Source organism: Heteronotia binoei, chromosome 7, assembly GCF_032191835.1.
Source record: "Heteronotia binoei isolate CCM8104 ecotype False Entrance Well chromosome 7, APGP_CSIRO_Hbin_v1, whole genome shotgun sequence".
NCBI lineage: Eukaryota > Metazoa > Chordata > Lepidosauria > Squamata > Gekkonidae > Heteronotia > Heteronotia binoei.
This window is the reverse complement of record NC_083229.1, coordinates 81223865-81245411: the sequence shown is the minus strand read 5'-3', so window position 1 is coordinate 81245411 and position 21547 is coordinate 81223865. Positions and strand designations below refer to the sequence as shown.

The following is a 21547-nucleotide window of genomic DNA, read 5'->3' as shown; positions in this document are numbered from 1 at the left end:
ATTGATTTGATGCAGGGCCATTCAGACGAGCATCCAAGAATGCGACTCATTTTGTTGTTGAGCGTTCAGACATCCAATACTATCACGCTCTTTTCTTGGAGCATGCGTGATCAGGTGGTGATTTCTGGGAGGGGGGGCCATTGAACATGCGCCCAACTGTTTGGAGGTGGGAAATCAAACGTTACTTCAGAGGGGGGGGGGAAGTTTCCAGAAATCCTCCACATTGAAAAAAAGAGACTTTTTCCTGTTCTAAATAGTGGGATAACGTTCCTCCCCCTCCGATCCTGTGTTGATTGGAGAAGCAGAAGCGTCACCTCAGATTCCCGGATGATCTGGCAATGCGCATGTCTGCTGGGGCTTTTTTTAAAAAAAAGGTTCTCACGTGCGTGAGCTGTCCAAACAGGAAAAAGCCGATCTTGTGCATCTTTTTTGAAAAAGAACCGGAGTTTATGTGCTGTCAAATTAATGCACCATAGATGGGTAGCAAGCCGGGATGACACTGGAATACGCTCGATTGCCAGATGTGGATGTCTGAACGAACACATTTAATCCGTCAGCGAGACTGGCTGCACCCGTGGAATAGTAAAACAGAGCACTTCTTCCCCTTGGCAGGATACTTGTTTTACTAGTATATTTGTGTTCCTTCAGGAGAGATGGATGCATTCCATGACCAACCAAGACAGTAATATTCTTTTATTATTCTTCCTGTAGAATGTGAATGCAGTGAAAAGTCCTATTTTCACTCCTTCAAGTGGACGCCATGAACATGGTCTCTTGAATTTGTACCATGCAATGGAAGGTGTAAACCACCTCCATCTCCTAGTGGTGAAGGAATATGAAATGCCACTTTACCGCAAGTATTGGCCCAATCACATCATGCTGGTTTTGCCAGGCATGTTCAACAATGCTGGAGTTGGTAAGTGAGGCAAAATGAGAGGCCAGAATGCAGCGTTTTCTCTTGTTTCTGGGTGAGATGGAACAGAGTGAGATGGACAGACAAATTAGTCAGGGTCTCTTTGTATGTTTTATCCTGCCATTTCTCCAAGGAACTCAAGGAGGTTTACATGGTTCTCTGCTCACTTCCATTTTATCTGCACTCCAACTCTGTGAATTAGACTAGGCTAAGAGACTTGAGGGAGCAAGCCTAAGCAGTTCTGCTCAGAAGTAAGTTTTGTGTAATTCAATGGTACTTATTCCCAAGAAAGTGTTTTTAAGGCCCCCAGTGTCTTTTGCAGCCTAGGTCACCCATCATGGCTGAGAAGGGATTTGAATCAAGATTTGCCCAGCCTTTATCCGTTATTTTTAGCAGTGCATCACACTAGCTGATACCTTCTCCCTGTTAGGTTTTCCTGACATACACCTAAATACAGTATTTTTTTTCAAATACAAAACTACGTTGCCATCCCAACTTCTCCAGAAAGGAAAAAAAAGATGGGATGTCTTACATTTGCATACAAATTAACAGTTACATCCAGAAAAAAAAGGAGAGGGAATGTCTTACATTCAGGGTTGCCTATCTATCAAGTAAATACTGTACTACTTAATTTACTTAACAGTTTTCCTTGTAGCTGCTTTTTGTTGCATGGAGATTAAATATCCAATACAGCATTGTTTAAATCTGATGCTTGTATTTGATTTTTGTGTCCTTATCTGACAGCAAAACAGCTATTACATTACAAAACAGTTATTACATTACATTATGAAATAGGGCTATGGACTTTAATTGATAGATCAATCAACTAAAGATGATGATGTTGGTGATTTATCAATTAATTAAATGTATAGACTGCACTAGGTGGGCAAGAGGACGTATGTTAAACAATGTAGGAGAGAGAATGGCCCCTTGGGAAACCCTGCACACTGAGGCAGTGGGCCAACAGATCATGGTCAGCCATGTCACATGCTGCTGCTAGATCTACCAGCAACAACAGCACTGACCTGCCTCAATCCAGCTGCCTGCAGAGATCCATAAGGGCAGTCACCACCATCTCATGGCCAGGGCAAAACTGGACAGGAATGTTTCTAGGGCCAATTTTAGGATTAATTGGTGGGATATTAATTTATAATTTAATTCTTCTAAAGTTCCCCTAGGTTCCTGCAGTTTCTATAATGATTACTTATCTGCTTTGTGGTTCCTGATCCACAGTTTGGTTTATAGGTTCCTCAGGTCTTAGCACAGCATGTCTTGGGGATAGTGGGTGTGACTGAGAACTCAATTGCTGTCAACATGTTTCCCAACCCGCCTGTTGGGGTAACCAAGGGCTGGTATTAGAGCTGAAAGTGGTGCAAACCTCTATTCCTAGCCATCACCAATGTGTCAGCCCTGAGACTGGCTGTCCTGCCCTTTTCCCCAGAGACCCTTAAGGGGACTCCCCTTTGGCCATGCAGGGACTCATCCTGCACAACCCGTTCTCCAGCCAATGCCTAAACACTGGCATTCAATTGTGACAATTATGCTCTTTTTAATAGTGCAGACAAGCATACACAGGAAATATATTATTTTGCTGTGGCAAAGATAAAAACTTCAAGGCCTATCAGCCAATTTGCTCTGGGTAAAATTCCTTTGCTGAGAGAGTTGCTGAATGTGAAACACTTCTTCAGCCTGCTCCTTTCAGTCTGAGCTGCATACTAGAAAGGGATGTCTGTGGCCTGCAGGTTTCCATGCCCCAGCCATCCCATGATGTGCTGACCTCAGGGTCAGACTGCAGGAAGCTGCTTGAGAGCTGACTGACTGATAGCCAGTGCTGGGTGCAGTTGCCCAAAGTCATGTCTCTCCCTCTGCTGGTACAAACGATGTCCCAACTCATGGCTGGAGCTATACTTACATCGTTCTGGAGAACCGTAATGAAAATTACAAATGCTCCAAATAATCCTTAAAATATTTTCATTGTGAATTCTTCTCAAGGTGAATTCAGAGAAATTACTGATTCTGCAAGGAATACTCACTTGGCAATCTGGCAATGTCCAACTGGTATTGGCTTCAGAATGTTCTTTGGCATGTTTCCAATAAATATATCCCCTTCATCCTATTGCTAGGAGCTTATAACAGTCCTTTTCCACATTATATACTTAGTAAAGTCCAACAGTTTTGTGTTAACTTTATAGTTATAATGAACTTTCTCTCTTTCAAATAATCTCTGTTGCATGTTTTAGGTGCTGCCAGATTCCTTATTAAGGAGCTTTCTTACCATAACTTGGAACTAGAGAGAAACCGACTAGAAGAGCTAGGGGTTAAGCGTCAGTGTGTCTGGCCTTTCATTGTTGTTATGGATGACTCTTGTGTTTTATGGAACTGCCATAGTGTCCAAGAACAATCCAGGTAATCAATATTTCCTATCCAGAGAGGTGCATGGATTGGGGTCTCCAGCAGCATTTTGAATCAATGCAAGCTTTGGAAAATTGATTTGGTAAACTAGAGTTGGGAGTGAGCAGTGAAGTGGCCAAGTTTGCGGATGACACTAAATTGTTCAGGGTGGTGAGAACCAGAGAGGATTGTGAGGAACTCCAAAGGGATCTGTTGAGGCTGGGTGAGTGGGCGTCAACGTGGCAGATGCGGTTCAATGTGGCCAAGTGCAAAGTAATGCACATTGGGGGCAAGAATCCCAGCTAAAAATACAAGTTGATGGGGTGTGAACTGGCAGAGACTGACCAAGAGAGAGATCTTGGGGTCGTGGTAGATAACTCACTGAAAATGTCAAGACAGTGTGCGTTTGCAATAAAAAAGGCCAACGCCATGCTAGGAATTATTAGGAAGGGAATTGAAAACAAATCAGCCAGTGTCATAATGCCCCTGTATAAATCGATGGTGCGGTCTCATTTGGAGTACTGTGTGCAGTTCTGGTCGCCGCACCTCAAAAAGGATATTATAGCATTGGAGAAAGTCCAGAGAAGGGCAACTAGAATGATTAAAGGGCTGGAGCACTTTCCCTATGAAGAAAGGTTGAAACGCTTGGGACTCTTTAGCTTGGAGAAATGTCGACTGTGGGGTGACATGATAGAGGTTTACAAGATAATGCATGGGATGGAGAAAGTAGAGAAAGAAGTACTTTTCTCCCTTTCTCACAATACAAGAACTTGTGGGCATTCGATGAAATTGCTGAGCAGACAGGTTAAAACGGATAAAAGGAAGTACTTCTTCACCCAAAGGGTGATTAATATGTGGAATTCACTGCCACAGGAGGTGGTGGCGGCCACAAGTATAGCCACCTTCAAGAAGGGTTTAGATAAAAATATGGAGCACAGGTCCATCAGTGGCTATTAGCCACAGTGTATGTGTGTATATAAAAATTTTTTACCACTGTGTGACACAGAGTGTTGGACTTGATGGGCCGTTGGCCTGATCCAACTTGGCTTCTCTTATGTTCTTATGTTCTTAGTGTGCAGTTATGTTGCTATTTTGGTGTCTGACAATAAATAGAGGTTTAAAAAAGACAAAAGGAATACCATATCTAATATAAACAGAAGTGTTGCCAGTACCACTCAGTAATCGTTCAGAACTACAATTTAAAAACTAATGATTTGACCATGTATAACAAAACGATGTGTTTATATCAGTTTTACACTTGTAAGAGCTTTAACATAACCATGTCCTTGAATTTCTGAGTGCAGCAATAGAACAAAGTTTGAGTCCACAGGAACTTTTATGACCAACAAAGTTTTATTCAAGATATGTGCATGTACACTTCTTCATATACTGTTTGTGCACACGAGAGCTCATACCATGAATAAACTTTGTTGGTCTTAAAGGTGCCACTGGAAATCAAACTTTGTTCTACTGCTTCAGACCAACACAGCTACCCACCTGGATCTAAGTGCAGCAATGATCTAATACAGTGTTTTACTTTTACTTTTCATAGTCAGTCCATGGATCAAGGAACAACCAGTAAAAATGTGTCTTTGAAAAGTGTCTTGCAGCACATTGAAGCAACGCCAAAAATTGTCCACTATGCTATATTAGGAATTCAGAAGTGGAACAACAAATTGAATTCCAGGCCACCAAAAGCTCCCTTCTCAAGGTGCCACATACATGACTTCATTCTGCTCAACATAGATCTGACTCAAAATGTGCAATATGATCTTAACAGGTAGGCAATGCAAGTCTTTTGCTGCTAGTTATATCACAGGCTAGGCTAGAATTCTTAGGTATAAACTGATTCCTTTTTAAAATAAGAATGAGGCTTACTAGCAAATCTGTAAGAAAGGCACCATCAAGAGAGCCATTCAAATTACTCCTGATGTCACAGTTTTCTCATGTACAATCTGGCTGTTTGGAAATATCAGCTGTAAATCTTTTTTTTAAACAGCAAAAAACCCAGCAAATATTGAAATATTAAATGTTTTTTAAAAAAACAAAAATATTGCCAATATTGACATTTGAGTGTAACTTTAGTTGAAGGAAGGCTTAGCTCTCAAGAACATTTCTTACCAAAACTCTCAGTGAAATAAACAGAAATTTTGAAACAGCACAGATTAATAGTATTTTGATACTGCATTGAGGTCCATTTGCACATGTGATTTATGGTTGCATTAGGGAATCACTTGAACTGTTTGAAATTTGAAGGGAGATGGAAATGAGTGCAAGAGCAATGAGTCCAAAGAGCAAGCTTATGCATTCAAGGGTGTTAATTTTTACCTATAAAGTCCTTCACAAGCTAGGGTTAAAGTACCTACAAGAGCATATCTCCCTATAGGACCTTTTTCTCTTAGACCCTCTTAGTAGACTGTGTTGATGATACCCCCAGTCGGTGATAGTTAGGTCTCATGCCTTCTCAGTTGGGGTCTTTCTTTGTGAAAGGCCTTCCACATAAGGTATGGGCATTTACAGGTTAACTGGTAATTGGATTTTTTCTTGTATTTGATTCTTTTTAAATGTCCTTTATGACTGTTCGTAAGCCACTCTGAGTACTCACAAACCATGCTCTGATTTAGTAGTTGAGGTTTGAACTGCATAGAAACAGAGTCCTTCCTTCCATAAACAGCCTTGCCCATTTCAGACTACTCATGGTATTAGGAATGGGCATGAACCAAGAAAATGGAGGTTCATGGTTTGTTGAAGAAGAAAACTGCACATTTATACCCTGCCCTTCTCTCTGAATCAGAAACTCAGAGTGGCTTACAATCTCCGATATCTTCTCACCCCACAACAGACACTGTGAGGTGGGTGGGACTGAGAGGGCTCTCACAGCAGCTGCCTTTTCAAGGACAACTCCTGGATAGCTATGGCTAACTCAAGGCCATTCCAGCAGCTGTAAGTGGAGGAGTGGAGAATCAAACCTGGTTCTCCCAGATAAGAGTCTGCACACTTAGCCACTGCACCAAACTGGCTCTCAAGGTTCCATGAAGTTCGGTGAACTGAGATGAAATCTGCTACTTTGTGAACCAGTTAAGGTTCCTCCATCCTTTCTGCTGGGGGCAGCTCCCCAAGGCTATCAGAATGGAGAGGGGGGACAATTTCCCCTCACGAGAGAGCTTCCTTTCTGCTGATGGTGGCTCCCTGACCTGGTTTGGAGCTCTATTTCCCCTTTTCCCAGTCTGCTCCCTTTCCCACTTCCGTGCCTCCTGCTGCCAAATGCAATTCATGAGTCATGCTCTCTTGGGTGGGCTCCTTCCCCTGGCCTCCCTCTTCTGGTCCCATAGGCCAGACCCACAGAATTCTGGCCCAACCTCAATTTGGGGTTCTCCTTCCATTTTTAAACTGCAGCCTGCTGCCTCCACACACCACAACCGGGACTCACTTCCTTGTGTGAGCTCCTTCCCCTGGCCTCTGTCTACTGACTCCATGGGTCAGTTCTCCCTGCCCCCCCGCTTCCCCTGCTTCCATTAAAAAGGTATGTTCCTTCCCTTTTTCCTATTGGCCCATAAACTGAATGTCCTCTGGGCTTTTTGTACCTACCCTCTAAGCTCCCAGCCACCCTCCATCTCCTCCCTAGTCCTCCACCTCTACTGCCCTCAGTTCCTGCTCCAGAGCATCCACATCCCAGAGTAAATGATCCACCATTTGCCTCCTTTCTGCCATTTTAAATGTGAGCTCCCGGAGGTACCCTGCTTTCTCTGCAGAGTCTGTCTCTGCTCACCACCTCTTCACCTCCTTCTCAGCATCCTGGATACCCTCCTCCTCCTTCCAGATAGCCACTTCTTGCTCTTCCAAATGGTCTCACCAGAACAAGATCTTGCAAAAGCCATTTAAAGGGAGTGCTTCTTTAAACGGGTTTGCAAGCTGTTCTGGCACCAGTATGTCTGCCACATGAACCACACAAATCTTTGCAAAAAACATGGTGGTTTGTGAACAACACAATCACACAAACCGAGGCTTGTGAACCATGAACCAGGCCTGATTTGTGATGAATTTTGGTTTGTGCTCATCCCTACTTGGTACCACATTGCTCAAAGCTACTTTTAAAGGCTTTTGCCAATGGAAAGTTTTTTTTATTTCCTTATTCTAGAGTTATGGGATTTCTGGTCTCAGTGTTATTATATAATTTGTTACGAAAAGTCAAAAGGCATAGTGCAAGTTACAGAGTTTTGCCTTCAGCAAACACTGTATTCATTGTTTAGGTATTTCTGTGAAGATGTAGACTTTAATCTGAGAACAAATAGCAGTGGCCTGCTTATCTGTTGCTTTAACAACTTCAGTCTCATGAAGAAACACATCCAGGTTGGAGGGCAAAAGGATTTTGCTGTTAAGCCTAAAATAATGGTGAGTATTGCCTTCATAGTATTGTCATTTGGCCTTAAAAATTCTGTTCATATGCTGAAATTGCTAATGAAGGAAAAATTTGAATGTCTAAATATATAAGGCATACTGTTGGCAACAAGGAACTAAAAATTCTCACCAGAGAACTTAAAACAATTTAAATATGTTCTGTCTTATGAACTACAATAATTTAATTTAAATTCAATCCACTATTTAATATTTTTACATTTTACTGTGGATACAAAGAAATATTTGATTTCACAGAACTATCAGTATGAGAAGAAAATTCAGGTATGCATGTCAGTTAACAGGTTTTCAGTCAGTCTTGGAATACAGATTTGCACATGTATACGTGTAAACACACACACATATATACACACTCACAGAACAAAGGATCACATAATTTCTAAAATTAGAAATGATTTGAGTAATTTTGCTTTCACTCTGGCATTTTCCAAACTGATTCACATGTGGGTGTGTGCCCTTTTCATGTGTATTTGTTGATGGTGCTGAAAGTTGGATGAGGTTGATGTCTCTTGGGAGAAATAATTTGTCTTTCTTGGACTGATGCTATCCTACACCTTCCCTTTTGATATCATGTGTCAGTGCACAAGTTAGTTTGAGAAGGGTGTTCACAAACAAAGTTTGAGGATTTTTATTTTATTTATTGCTTTTCTTTAGCTCTGCATTTTATTTACTAGTGAGACTTTGCTCTATTATTTATGTATTATTTACAATCAGCTTAAGCTGCTAGACCCTTGACAATGATTAAAAGACTAGATAGAATTGTCCTCAGGTTGATGATCTACTAAAGGTTAGGAAGGAAGAAGAGATTAATTTTCATTTGAGATCAGAGTAATTTGGTAGGCCTCTTCTCCCATCCCATTCCAAATCATTACCTCATCCAGCCCACCCCCCCAAAAAAACAAAAATGTTATTCAAAGCTGTATTTATCCATTTGCTAACTTGGCTTCAGCACACAACAGTATGTTTTCATTAGGTCTCCCCATCTGCCTGGTATTCATATGTAGTCTTTGTGCAGCAGGGTGGCTGCAGAAAATGCTAAGGACCCTGCTAAGAGAATGCTAAAAGTTTTCTCAGTATTGGCTCTGGCCTCTTCTTCCTTGCCTTAGCTCACAGGATTACCAGGCCCTTACTAGTTTGTTCTGTGTAGCTGGTAATTTTGCTACAAACTACAAGATCTCTTGCATGCTTTCCTGTAAGGTTCATAGGCTGTACAACATAAGGAGAGGTCCACCATGTTTTTCTTGAAACAAAGTCTTCTGAAGACTTAAATTCTTTTTACCGAAATGTTATTGTTGTCATTGTGTGTAAAAGTTGTTATTGCTTTGTGGTGATTCAAATGTAACTTCTTTCTTTGTTCTATTGCCTGTTTTCTCTGTAGGTGTCAGAGAGTTTGACTCCAATAATGCCTCTTCAATATGTCTGTGCTCCAGACAGTGAGCACACACTCCTGGCAGCTCCCGCTCAGTTCCTCTTAGAGAAGTTCCTTCAACATGCCACGTATAAGCTTTTCCCAAAGGCCATCCATAACTTCAAGAGTCCTGTCCTTGCTATTGACTGCTACCTGAACATAGGGCCAGAGGTACATAGCTATAATTCTTACAAATAATCAGGTCTTCTTAAAAAAAAATCTTCTTGTGAACTTGGCAAGACAACTATGTACTGATTTTACATGGGTCCTTAAGTTCATTTTGTGAAGAGTTTTTTATTACCCATGAAAACTTTGATTAGTCATCCATAAATTCTTTCCCTCACCTCTTGTTAACATTCAGTTTTTAATGGTTTCTATGGGTTTACCGCATGAATTATTTGTGACATATTGGTTAAATTGTTCCTTCATTCTCATATTTTCTACAATCCTTATGTAATTAATTGCTAACAACTTTAGTTAGAATCATAAAGTTGGAAGGGACCTTCAGGGTAAACTAGTCCAACCCCCTGCACAATGCAAAAAATCCACAAATATCTCCCCCGTCCCTCCTCCATGATCCCTGTTCCGTGCCCAGAGGATGGCATGGAGAAAATTTGCTTCCTGGCCCCCAAAGTGATGGTCGAAATTTTCCTGAGCATGTAAGAAAGGGCCACGAGAATGCATTTTTTAAATTGACTTTAATTTTGGTTTCTCCTCCTTTTATGTGAACATGTTTTGTTGATACTTCCTTGCATGCTTATATGTTTTCTTCCTTCTGATATCTCCGAATTCACTATATCAGCCTTCTGTAGTATTGTATTACTAGAACTTCTTTTGTTGAAATATATATTCAAGGAGTATATAAATATATATTCTAACAAAAGGAGTTCTAGTTTATATATATAAATCTGCTTCTTATATATATAGTTACACACACACTAATTTCCCCTCACTATTTAAAGTCACATTCATATTGTTGTTTAAGTGCCTTCAAATTTATTTACGTTAGGAACATGACTGTTTTATGAATAATAGGCATTACTATGAACAGTATTTCTCAGTTGTGTGCTTTAAAGATACTTTTGTTGGAATTATAACACTGAAATACAAAAAACTGCAATGTAAATAAGGTTATTCCCCGTCCCCCCCTTTTGTTTGTTTAGGTAGCTCTCTGCTACATCAGTTCACGACCACATTCTGTTAATGTCAACTGTGAAGGGGTGTTTTTTAGTGGACTTCTCCTATACCTTTGTGACTCCTTTGTAGGCGCAGACTTTCTTAAGAAGTTCAAATTTCTGAAAGGTAATGTGGTTTGTGTATTCAATCTTTTGTGCTTTCATATGATAAGATATGATTGTTTTCTAATAGGGTAGACTAGGCTAGGTGTATCTGTGGTCCAGCTGTTTGTTTAGAATTTGCTGAACCATCCTTGGAAACTAAAGCCTAGATAGTAACTTTCCTCTTTAGACGGAAGTTTTTTTTAATTCTTGAGAACTGCTATCTATATCACCTAGCTAAAGATGGTTTTTGAAGTTCTTGGTTAAAATTAGTTGATGACAAGCTACAGATAATTGGTTTTTTCCTTGAACCCTTTAGCCAAATGGATTACCCTTCTGCTTGCAAATTGATCAGATCTAGTACCTTACATTTTGATAAATAGAATACTGGCTGCAGAGCTTGAAGGGAATGTTCCCTATATTATCTAAAAGTCTTTCAATCCCAAATTCTCAATCTGCCTATTGTAAATATTTAATGGTTCCCAAGTATAGAATACTTTTATCCAAGGCTAGACTAAATTGTCTGCCATTAGGACAATTAGCAGACAGATTCCTAGGAGTTCCTTTCTCTGAGTGGTTATATGACAGTAAATTTGGTGACGAACACTATTTTACACTTCTTTGTGGCAATAAATATAATTTGGCTCGTGAGAAATGGATTACAATCTATGGGCAGCACATATAGAAACTATTAATGGTCACATCATCCACAAAGAAACAACAATGGTAATAAAAGCCACTGCCTTCTTATTTCTTTAGTGTCTTTAAAATTTACATCATGCTAGCTGGTGCCCAAAAAGCTGGTGGGATGTTGAAACCTGAAGTCCATCCCAGATACTCAGCCACTATATGTACCAAAACCCACTTAAACTTAAATGCATTAAATATCACTTAATGATTGCTATCTTATCCTCATAATGGAGGATTTTTTTTTTTTCATTTCAGGATTCAGGTTGAATTTGAGATTCCTGTTGTAAATGCAGGATAGGTTATATTAGTAGAAAATGTGTTGGATCCTGCAGAAGACACTTTCTTCTGCTGAAAGGAAAAGTGGGTCTCCATTGACAGAAAGGATCCAGGGCCTATGTGACTTGATATATCCTGTTCTTTGAAACATCCAAAACTTTTTTCATGCTAGATACAGTATTACTTCCCTTTAACACCTGGAATTAAATTATGATTGCCACTAGAAAACTTTTTTGCCATTCTGTTGTTTTATGCTCTGGATGTGTTTTAATATCTTTTATGATTATTTATTTTGTAAGCTGCATCAAACAGTTTCCCCAGAAAGGCATCATAGAAATTTTCTAAATACGTAGTAGAATGTCATCACATCACAGCCTACTGTGGTAGCCAGTTTATTAGCAATTAACTGCTACTTCTTCATGCACCATTATAGATTATCTTGCTCTTTTGAATGCTAACAGATGACTTTTCCGTATGCTTATATCTGTTCCTATATTAACACAAAAACTATGTTTTCTAAAGGAAGATCTAGAAACCAATAGTTTAGTGTGAGATAAAGTGGTCCATGAATTAGGCTTGGAGTGAGATCAGCTGTTGTGTATAGGAGCAATTAATGGCATGTTGTAGTAGTGCTAAGATGAGCACTACCTTTAATTCAATATTAGGGTTGCCAATCCCCAGGTGGGAGCAGGGGATTCCCTGCTTCAGGGTAATCAGAAAGCATGGGGGGAGGGAGGGAAATGTCTGCTGGGAACTCCATTATTCCCTATGAAGACCAATTCCCATAGGGTATAATGGAGAATTAATCTGCAGGTATCTGGGGCTCAGGGGCACTGTTTTGTTGAGGTAGAGGCACCAAATTTGCAGCATAGCATTCAGTGCCTCTCCTCAAAACACCCTCCAAGTTTCAAAAAGATTGTACCAGGGGGTCCAATTCTATGAGCCCCCAAAGAAGGTGCCCCTATCCTTCATTATTTCCAATAGAGGGGAGGCATTTAAAATGTGTGTAGTCCTTTTAAATGTGATGGCCAGAACTCTCTTTGGAGTTCAGTTATGCCTGTCACTACTTTGCTCCTGGCTCCACCCCAATGTCTCCTGGTTCCACCCACAATGTCTCCTGGCTCCACCCCAGAGTCCTCAGATATTTCTTGAATTGGGCCTGGCAACTCTATTCAATATGGGTAATTTCTTCCTAAGCAGTGGGTAGAGGTTTCAGCAAATCAACTATGAAAGACCAATGGCAGTCTAAACTTTTGTGTTTTGTTCTTTAACCTAAGGTGCAACCCTGTGTGTAATTTGCCAAGACAGGAGCTCTTTGCGTCAAACAATAGTCCGTTTAGAACTGGAAGATGAATGGCAGTTTCGTCTTAGGGATGAATTTCAAACTGCTAACAGCAGTGATGATAAACCACTCTATTTTCTTACTGGACGCCATATATAAGGAAACAAAATGTCAAAGGAGGAGAGAGCATTACAAGTTGTATTGTGTCATTTTCCTTCTTTTTTTTAAAGTACAATCACTGTGGAGCAAAGTGCAACCAATATTTATCTTCACCACTCTAAGGATTTCCCAAAATTCTAGTCCTGTCTATACATGTTTTTCTGTTCTTTTGTGATTGAAAGAACAAGTTGATTCAAATTAATTCCTAATGGGGCACTGTTACAGAAGCTAATGCAGAGGCATACATGCTGTGACTCGTGGTGTGGAGAACAACATTTTGGCAGATGACGAACTCTCCTGGTCTCTTCATACTATGCTAAACAGGAGAAAAATGACTTTCGGCATCAGTCAGCTTGAATGTGTTACATGAAATTCACACTGAGGATGTGGAATTATTTGAAAATAATATGCTGAGAAATGCTGTTCATTTCTCTTCAGTTCTGTACTTTTGGTACGGTGTAACTCAGGGGTTTGAAATGACAAACATAGATATTTGTGTTTAAAAATGTAATCTTTGTTCACTTTCTGTTCAGTGTTAGCTTAAGGTTTGTAATTTTATATGTATTGACACTGTTTTGGCAGAATTTCCACAGATGTTAAAAAGTTTACTACATAAGCCTGAACAAATTAATGAATGTATGGCAGGCATCATGCACACATGCAGGTTTGTTGGAAAATGTTTCACCTATGTGTTTCACTTACCGGCCTGAATCCACATATTCAGATAGTCCAACTTTGGAGGAAAGGGGAAATTGTCCCTTACCCCCCTTTTGCAACACATGAAACTGGACAACAGCAAACTAAGCACCATGCAAGTACCTGTTTCTAAAAGTATCTGATCAGTCAAGCATAAATATGCATAGTCTCCTCAGTGCATTTAAACTAAACCAAAACTATTCCTGTCCTTAGTACTAGCAGAGATGTCTTAATCAGTCTTCTAGTTTGATTTACACAGCAGAATGCCTGAATTCTTTTTGCAGCGGGTGCCTTTCATTTGCATCGCCATTCCCTGTTTCTCAGAGTAGATCAATGTTGCTTTGTACTTTCACTGAGCTATTCCTGTTCCATGAAAGAAAAAATGGACAATAGAATAGCTCAAATCAAGCCCCAAGCAATGAGAGTTAATGAACATTCTTGAAAATAAATTGTTTGAATTGGGACCCACCTCAGGAACCCTTGCTTTATAAAAGTGTTTTATTTACTAGAAGAAGTTGGCCATTTTAAATACTAAGGCTTAATCTATTTGAAAGTAGGCACAGCACCACTCTGTGGAGTTTACTGGTCTCAATAGATTTCTGCTTTTCTCATCTTCCATCCACCACCACCAACATGGGCATTCATGGAGGCAGGATAACATGGCATTGTAGGGAAGCACAAGTTGAAGCACAAGTAAACTGCATTGCACACAGAGGTAGGACTCAATGGGCATGTCAGAGTCATACATAGACACCTGCAGTGCCCTCTTTCAGTGGTTTCACATGCTTGGGAGAGTGGTGAAGGAATGGAGAAAACAGGGCTTTACTCATGTTAGTAGGACTTCTTTGCATTCAAGCAATACACTAGGTCAGGACCTTTAATTTTATTTGCATTATAGAAATATAAAGCAGGGAACATGCAAGGACTTGTAGGGAGTCTCATTTTCCCACTATGTTCCTCCCCTATTTCCTCTTTCTCTCCCCAAATCATCTCCCCTATTCCTGCTTTCTTCCCACCAGTGTTTCCTCTAAGCTGAGTTAGTGTGAGCTAGCTCACAGCTTTTTAGCTTCCAGGTCACATATTTTTGTCTTAGCTCAGGAAAAATGGCCCCAGAGCAAGCTAATTTCTGCAGTAGCTCACAACTTTAATGCTAGTAGCTCACAGCTTTAGTTCCAGTAGCTCACAAAGTAGAATTTTTGTTCACAAAACTCTGCAGCTTAGACATTGCTTCCCACCCACCCACCATGCCTTTATCTGCTTTCTCATCTTCAGCTTTCCTTCCTTCTTTCCACCAGCAGCCTCTCCCTGGGAAAAGCTCTGGCCAATTTGCAGTCATCAGCCACCAGGCCTTGGGAAGTTGTGTGGGTAGCATTTTCTGTGGTTGCTGCCAGGCCCATCCCCAGTGAGTTTTCCTCCATTGCGGACATCAGGGCATTTTTTTGTAGCAGGAACTCCTTTGCATATTAGGCTACACTCCCCTGATGTAGCCAATCCTCCAAGAGCTTACAAGGCCTACCGTAAGCTCTTGGAGGACTGGCTACATCAGGGGGGGTGTAACCCTGCAGGACATGATAGGGAAAGGGATAGGATATTGTCCAAGGCTGTTGGCCTCCCAGTCCAGCCCTGTTCCCCTCTCACAGCTTTGCTTTACAGTTTCCAAGGCTGGGGAGAATAGACAATATTGTTGCAGTTGCTAGGCCACAAAGTGACCGCTGAGTTCTCAGAAAGTAGTCTTAGTAGGCATTTTTCTTAAGGCTAGAGATGTTTTCCTATTACTTTGCATAGTTTTAATCCCCTGCCCTTTTTAAGATTTCAGTTTTTTTTCTGCCAACCTGGGGCTTCTTTTAGGTTTGTAAAGAAATCCCACCTGTCTGTGTCCCTGGCTCCATTTTGTAGATTTTTAAAATCCAAGTTCTATGGCCTGGTTCAGAATTTGGTGATTTTACTGTCATGTAACTTAAGCAAGCATTGAATTGTTCCAGAATAAACTTATTTGCACCAAAAACCAAAAGCCATGTAGTACTTTTTGTTCATTTGCACCAGTATTTGGTGCAAAATATGCTGAGTTGAAATCAGTTAAGTACAATCAGATCTTTATGCTGCAGTTAATATTTAGACAGTGTCCATCACCCACTATTAATCAGATCATTCTGGCTCTTCTCATGCTTATCCTATACTTTATTAATAGTTCTTCCTCACACCATACATAACACTATTTTTTTCTTCTCCAAATATTTAAGGTGTGCAAGCTGTTTTGTGAAAGTAATTATTCATTCAGTGCATTTCATTTTTATGATCTATACAGAAATTGTATACATGCAACTTAAGAAGCACCTGCCAAAACTGCATTTTAGAACAAAGTGTTAATCATACAACTTTTTTACTTTCTGAAAGAGCTGTTTACAAATAATGAAAAACATAATATATTGAAGTTGAAAAGGGAAATAATGGTTTTCATACCTGTTGGTTTTATTATATCTTAAGTATAATGCTGTAAATGTAGCATATTTCAAATGAACAATTGTTTACTTTAGTGTAGCTTATTTGTTTTTTTGTGATACTCATACAGAATCTGCCTTATACTTTAAAGAATACCTTAATTTTTATTTGGTAGAAGCTATGTAAGAGCTACAGTTAGAGGAGTTTTAAAGCCCGGGTGTTCACTGGGCAGTCTACAAGATGCTTGATGAATACTGCTGTTCTAGGGATAACTAGGGTTTTTTTCCTAATTATGTTGGTTGAACAATACCTGCATAACATGATTTTAATCTGTGAAAGTTTCCAAAGAGTTGCCATTTTATTACAGATAGAAATCTTTCAAAATCTTGTATATGTGATGTTTGCACTAAGTTCTTAAAATTTCAGGTGCTGAGACTTATAGACCCTTGGCCAAAAGGTACAAAAATAGTGATAGGCTATGTACTAAACTAAGGTCCTTTTCACACAATCAGGGGTTTGGGGAAGTAGCTTTGTAGTAGTCAGTTTGCACATCTTCCCTGAAGTGAATGCTTTTGAACCAGCTTTTGAGTGAGCACTATATTCTGTACATAGAAAAATGTAATACATATTCTCAGTTGTGCATTTTAACTCTTTGTAACTATGTGATTGCAGGGGTATCACAAGCATCAGTGTAAGCTGTGATCTAATTTCTGAAAGAAAGCTGCACAATTCCTTTACTTACCCCTCACTTGATGGACCATTTTGTGAGCATTCTAATGTTTTTATTATATAACTCAGTGGACGAATATAAGTTTTTCAAACAGAGTTCCCCAGCTTCAACTGCTGACATCTCTAGTTGAGGAATTTTAAGTAGTAGCTGTTGGGAAATTACTCCATTTCTGAGATCCTGAGCCAAATGGACCAACTGTTTGTCTTGGTATGATTTATTTATTTACTTCATTTATATCCTGCCTTTCTCCCCAGTAGGAATCTAAAATAGTTTGCAAACTCTTTCCTCCATTTTATCCTCAGATCCAGGTTAGGTTGAGTATGTATGACTAGTTCAAGGTCACCAAGCAAGCTTCCATGGGAAGGCAAGGTTTGAACCTGGATTCCCAGATCATAGTCTGAAACTTTAATCTCTTCACCTTTAGGTGTTCATACTACTTTCTATGAAAAAATAGTTACTTGGCAGATGTCTACTAGTATACTTTCTGTTCATGGATATGTGTAGTAATGTGCATTTTCAGCAGAGGAGATCCAGTATAGTATTACTTTGATGATTGTGTGAAAAAACCTTAGATACATCTGCCTTCTATGTCAGAAAATAACAATTTGAAACAATTATAACTGGGGCAAAGATGAGCTTTGGATGACTTTCAGATGAAGCCTCTATTGGTAAAGTTTCAACTAACTCAGAAGGGTCCATGTGCTATAACAGTTCTATTCACTAACGTGATATGAGACATGACAGAATATGGTAATACCAAATTGGTATCTTGTTATTATTTTTATTAAAGGTCTTGCAAGCAAGGCAATGACATGAATGTATTAAACAGGCCAGCATTTTACCTGTAGGCTTGTTCTTGGTCACAGGTTAATACTGAATGTAATCTATAATTGGAAACAAATCACTCATATATCTGTAACTTATGCTTTTTGTGACCTCTGAAGAGAGGTTTAATGTTGCTTTTTGAGGGCTGCTTCACACTTGACCATCTTCTTGCACACAAAACCATTATCTCCAAGAAAGGCATGCAAACAGTATGAATCACTAATGTCATCATGCAGCCATCAGCTTTGTTCCAGGCACAAATGACTGCAGCTTCCCGAATATGTATGCATATCAAATACATGTGCAGCCTTCCTCCATGATGCATTTTTCTCAGCAGTGAGATGCTCTTTATGTAAGAAGTGCATCAGGTTTTAAGCAGTCCTTAATGTAAAAATTCTCTTAACCAAAACTTGGTGAATTCAGCTTCACTAGTCAGTCTACCTCACATTTTATTGTTTGAATTGGAGATGTCTGCAATTGTGGCTATAGTATGTTTATAATGTTCTTTCATTAAATCCAATGAATGTTACCACATTACTATTCAAGAGTCTATTCTGTTTTTTAAGGAGTTATAAGTGTTGCTCTGTATCAGGGTTTCCCATTTGCAGGGTCGTGACCCAGGCCACGGAAGCCTCACTACCAGGTCACAAGAAAAGCCAAAGCTAGCCCCGCCCCCAGCAAAGCTAACCACGCCCCATCTCTGTGTTGTGCAGAGAGGAGCTGGGCTGCCTCTCCTTCCTTCTCCCCCGCTCCCAGTGTTTGAGAGAAAAGCTAGCATCCACTGGCACTTTAGACCCATGAAGTGTTCTTCAAGGTACGAGCTTTCATGTACCTTGCAGTATGTTCTTTTGGGGAGATTTCCCCAGGAGGCCTGGGCGACAAAGAAGGGCGTGTGTGTTTTTTTCAGCCGGGAGGGGCGGGGAGTGGGCATTCCAGTAGCTATTTTTTTTAACCAAACAACCCCTGGGCAGAATTTTTGCTGGCTGCGGTCATCTGATGGTGAGGAAGGCTTTTTTTTCTTTGCCCCCCCCCCCCTTTCTTTCTTTCCCTGCAAGTGATGCTCTGTCTGTATTCTTGGTGCTGGGGAGGGGAAGCAACAGTGGGAGGGCTTCTAGTGCCCTGGCCACACTGGTGGACATTCTGGTGCTTTTGGGGCATTGTATGAGGGAATTTTGGACTGGATAGTCCACTGGCCTGATCCAACATGGCTCCACTTATGTTTATGTTCTTTCTTTCAATGTCTCTCTTTTCCCTTTCCTTCCATTGCTTGCTTGCTTTCCTTCCTTCCATTTTTACTGGATGAAACTTTTCTGTTCATCATGCTGTTGTTGCAGACATAGGAGCTCTGCCAATGAAAAGTTGGCACCCCCAGATGTAGCCAGGTGGCCTTCTATGAGATTTCTGTGTGAGTGAGTGTAAGAAGTGTGGGGCAGAAAGAGATTATTGGATATTACTGCGGTATATCTCAGCAGCACTGGAAGAGATGGTACTATGAACTTGGCACCATTTTACTGGTCCTGCTTTTAACAGCTGTCTGATACCAAAATTAAACTCCTCCTGTAGATATTAAAAAGGATGAAAGTAGTTCACTGGCTAACTACCTGCACAACAGGTTGCATGGGAAACATAGCCAGTAAAAAGCTGCAAGTCCCTCATAAATATTTTGGGATAACTGCAGAAAAGCTTGTATGAACTTCATATAACTTGAAATTAATTCATTAATTGCACTACAATTCTCTGCTACCTTTCACAGCAATTTCCCTGTGTTCAACCAAAGAAAAGTATGAAAAATAGCTGTAAAAGATTTTCTTGAAACAAAGCAAGCTTGGTTGTCACTTGAGGCAGGGTTCCAGTAGAAGCAGCTGAAGAAACAGCCTATTAAATGTGTCAGCATATTTTAAGGTAGAGTAGCTGCCAGGGCTCAGTGTGGGTGGTACACAGTGCTGGCATTCCTGATGACAATGGCAACAGCACTCCCAACTGCATACACTGGCCAGTGCTGTTGAGGAAGGGATGTGTAGGTGGTGCAGGCAACTGAACATGGGCATTAGGAGTGCTTGCAAGCTGGAGAAGAATACACAAACAGGTGCGGGGGTGAAAAGAGAGGACTGCCCACTTTCACCCCCATTTTGGCTCAGCATGAGTTTCAGAGATTTTTCTGAAAATGAATTTACTTCTGAAGAAAAGGCAGGTTTGGGGAAGTGCCCTGGAAGTGACATCACAGGGAAAGGTGGAATTTGGGTTCAGTGTGCCCTGGAAGTGACATCACTTGGTCCTTGACACCACAGGAAATGTCATAATTCCTGTCTCCCGGCTCCATCCCCAAATTTTAGTGGGCCACGAAGGAGAAGTGTAAAAATAACCGGGCCACAGGAAAGAAAAGTTTGGGAAACCCTGCTCTATATCAAGCCTATATACACCATTGCAAAATATCAGTTCTTTTCAAACTCAAATTATATTACGCTAACCATTTTATGGCTTATGGTTTCAAACACTTCTGCTACAGTATAGAGTTATCCTAAATTTCAGTACACTGAAAAGAAATTGGGAGTGGGTGGGACTGAAGGTGAAAATTGCATCCAATTCAAGTAAATTTTTCATTCCAATGGAACATTCAGTATGTTCCACTAATATCCAAATGAGGCTGCTGCTTATCAACATATCTAGTTCTGAATAGGGACCCATCTGCAGCTATTTAAATCCAGATCAAAGCCATAGAGTTTCCACAAACTTGGGTTTGCCCCCAGGTGTGCAGGAAAACCTAGAGTTAAAAAGGGGGAAGGATTTAAATACCCCCATAGAGGAGTATGGTTTGTGCTTGCACAGACTGCATTGGTCCAGCATCATCTGGTGGATGCCATGGCAGGTGGAGTAGCAGAAACTGCCATTGCCCTACTACCATGTGAACTGCAGAGAGGCTACAATGCAAGCAGCCAGGCTGGGAGTGGAAGAAGCCACCACACTCAGATCTCTGCATAAACTGTGAAGGCATGTGGGCAAAGGAAAAGTCAGTCAATGGGGCAGACTGGCAAGCCAGTGAAGGGGATGGATGATGGAAACCTCCCGCCCCAAAAGTCTTTTGGGTCTCCAACATGTATGTGTATATATATATATATATATATATATATATATATATATATATATATAATATTTAAATAAAGCTACTAATAAGATCTTCATACTTTTAAAAAATAAAACCTATTCTTCCTGCATATTAAGCTTAATTTTAACATGAAGGGCCATTTAGATTTAAGAAACCCTTTCAGTTTGAAGTGGCACTATTCAGTGACAAATATTACTCATGTCTGCCACTGGTTTGATATTTTAATATAACCAGGTTAGGAAATTCTGACAGTTTTCTTGACAATTACATAAAGTCAATACCCGACCATCTATCCAACAACAAAACACTAGCAGACCCAGCTCTTAGGGTGTACTACAGCGGTGTGGAATAAAACAATCGATCAGTGCTCTATTTTAGAGAGCTCAAAATAGACCAGCAAGAGTACATAAAAGATGCAGCTCCACCCAAAGATAACCTCATTTTTCAGAGTCTTGCCTTCATTAAATCCTGTGCAGGAGAGAAATTCTACAATACTCCTGTGGGAAGAAAAGATATGTCTTCTACCAAAAACAAACAACCGTGTTTGAGTACACTGTGCATCTTTTCAGCTGCAAATAAGTTGGAAAAGAGTAGTTTGTTCCATTTTCCTACATTTGCCTACAGCACTCTAGTGTAGAAGACTGAATCAGTCTCCTGCATTTCAAATTCCAATGAAAGTGTGATGTCTCATTTTCCAACCAACTACTCTTTTTTTTTTTGTTTGCAGAAAGTGCTCACTGCTGATTTAGAAGATTAACAGTTCAGTTAACCAAAGTCACACACACACATGATACAAAAAAAATGCAGCAGTGGCATTATAAGTGTGCTCTTTGCATTTTTGTATATTGTACTATACGAGTCTTTGATCTTGTTCAGAAAGGTCCATCTTACATAGTAAATGTTTCCACTGATATTAGTGTACTTTGATCACATAAATTCATA

General features: G+C 40.1%; 1 protein-coding gene across 1 annotated transcript in view; it reads left to right on the top strand.

The window, feature by feature from the left end:
• GREB1L (GREB1 like retinoic acid receptor coactivator) overlaps positions 1–12835 on the top strand; it is a 123416-nt gene extending 110581 nt beyond the window's left edge. Inside the window, exons 26-32 of the mRNA XM_060243913.1 lie at positions 712–916; positions 3154–3319; positions 4857–5084; positions 7555–7696; positions 9099–9299; positions 10292–10430; positions 12649–12835. Of these exons, the coding sequence (XP_060099896.1) occupies positions 712–916; positions 3154–3319; positions 4857–5084; positions 7555–7696; positions 9099–9299; positions 10292–10430; positions 12649–12812 (1245 nt within the window). The 3' untranslated portion in view covers positions 12813–12835. The remainder of the gene's footprint in view (positions 1–711; positions 917–3153; positions 3320–4856; positions 5085–7554; positions 7697–9098; positions 9300–10291; positions 10431–12648) is intronic.
• Positions 12836–21547: the final 8712 nt, after the last annotated feature.